Genomic DNA, 2,078 nt, shown 5'->3' with positions numbered 1-2,078 from the left:
AATTATATCGTATCGACCGAAATTAAGAAATATATTGTGATATAAATTTTGGCCATATCGTCCAGCCCTAGCTTCACGTCGCATAAAACGTTCAAAAATGTCAATATGTGCGCGTAAGAGAAGAGCAGACATATAGATAAATCTGACGACGCAAGAGAGTCATTGATGTTAATCAAGCAACAACAGAAAGACAGAAAATCACTCACTGCTCTTGACTGAAAAACTTTAGTAGCCCTAAAGATTAATCTAAATTTATTTATAGAAATAAATATGTCTGCTTGAAAGAATGAAGAATATGGTAAACAAGTTGCTATAAAGAATGCATAATTAGCCTATATAACCATTGGTATTTCATTAAAAAGAAGACCATGTTCTTGTTCTTTATGAGAAGTGGTTTTATTTAATTTTAACATAAAGGCATGTTGTGTGTCACCGCAGTTAAATCGGTGTCTATCATGATATAACCTTAATATCAAACCTATATAATGAGTTTGGACATTTTAGAGAAATGCTTAATAAATGCACTGTAACTACACCCATAAGATTTAGCAGACTAAATTTACTGTAGATTTTATCATAAGATTTTAAATCTTATGATATTTAGTCGACTAAAACTAAAAACAATTCAGAAGACTAAAATATGACTAAAACTAAATGGCATTTTAGTCACAAGACTATGACTAAAACTAAATCAAAATTTGCTGTCAAAATTAACACTGGAGGAAACACATTGTTCTGGTAGATCAGTGTCTGAATTGCATGCTAGCTTTTTGTCATTTAGCATGAGTCGTTTGGATGGTAACGCTTAGGCTAAGTCAATAACTTTTAAGAAATTAATAATTTTCTGACTAAAGCCTAAATTTGACGTTTGACAGGTGTTAATTTTGTTTCCTGCATATAAACAAGGGCTACATAATATATAGAAATTAGCTAAATATCGCAAAAGTACAAATCGCAATATGCATATCACAACAGCTTGCAATAACTGAATGATTTCAATAGTTCAAAAAATGTCAAGACTAATGTAATTTTATTACCAAGTTGAGCAAAGTTTTTTTCTGACTAAAGCCTAAATTTGACGCTTGACAGGTGTTAATTTTGTTTCCTGCATATAAATTTGTTTCCTGCATAATAATTCAACTGTTTTGATCTTAAAATCGATTCCTAAAAAGACACAACAAAAGCCAGAAGTTGAACTAAGACACTTAAAAGAAACCGCATTCACAACCTCTTTTACTTCTGTGAGTGAAACACAATATTCAATGAGATCTGAATTTGATAGTACTCTCAGGAAGAGAGTACTATCAAATTCAGATCTGACTCCATTCTAGTATTAGGAGGCTTTTTCATGGTGGTATTTAAATAGTTTTTTGGTTGGTTTGTTTACTGTGTTAAAATGACATTTTTAATCTTTTATGTGATGCTACAGTAAAACACTGCAGTTTACTTTTTTTACAGTTATAGAACATAAGAACATGAAACCTGTGTTAGTCATGTCATTTTTTTTTTAACACATTTAAATATAATTAAATTTTTATATAAATCATATTTAATTTTAAATTGTTTTTACACACTTAAAGCATGGTTGTAACGTAATGGTACTTACCATATCTGTAGCTTTATCTTCTTTCCTTGCAATTCAACTGTTTTGATCTTAAAATCGATTCCTAAAAAGACACAACAAAAGCCAGAAGTTGAACTAAGACACTTAAAAGAAACCGCATTCACAACCTATTTTACTTCTGTGAGTGAAACACAATATTCAATGAGAAAAATGTTGCATGACAGGAATTTTGTTAATTGGAAATTGATTGGATCCACTTAGGATTGTAATACTAGAATGGAGTCAGATCTGAATTTGATAGTACTCTCTTCCTGAGGCACTTTTTAGGAGGCTTTTTCACCAGGACGTTGATGCTGAAAGTCAAGTCAGAAGGTCCAGAGCTTCTCCACATATCCCAAAGGCTACATTACTTTTCAAGCAGATTGTTATTTGCCATTATTGCTGTACTACTGATAATAGGGTTGGACGATGTCAACAAAATTGGCATTGGAGTGAAGTGAAACATCGCGATGGA

The 2,078-nt window shown here is 31.5% G+C and overlaps 1 protein-coding gene across 1 annotated transcript in view; it reads right to left on the bottom strand.

The window, feature by feature from the left end:
- The window catches only part of rab10 (RAB10, member RAS oncogene family), a 26,122-nt gene that overhangs the window by 13,764 nt on the left and 10,280 nt on the right, over positions 1–2,078 (bottom strand). Inside the window, exon 2 of the mRNA XM_016489442.1 lies at positions 1,607–1,667. Within this exon, the coding sequence (XP_016344928.1) occupies positions 1,607–1,667 (61 nt within the window). The remainder of the gene's footprint in view (positions 1–1,606; positions 1,668–2,078) is intronic.

This window comes from Sinocyclocheilus anshuiensis, unplaced genomic scaffold, assembly GCF_001515605.1.
Source record: "Sinocyclocheilus anshuiensis isolate Anshui unplaced genomic scaffold, SAMN03320099.WGS_v1.1 scaffold2275, whole genome shotgun sequence".
Classification (NCBI taxonomy): Eukaryota; Metazoa; Chordata; class Actinopteri; order Cypriniformes; family Cyprinidae; genus Sinocyclocheilus; species Sinocyclocheilus anshuiensis.
The sequence above is the reverse complement of the archived record's forward strand: the minus strand, read 5'-3'. Positions and strand labels throughout refer to the sequence as shown.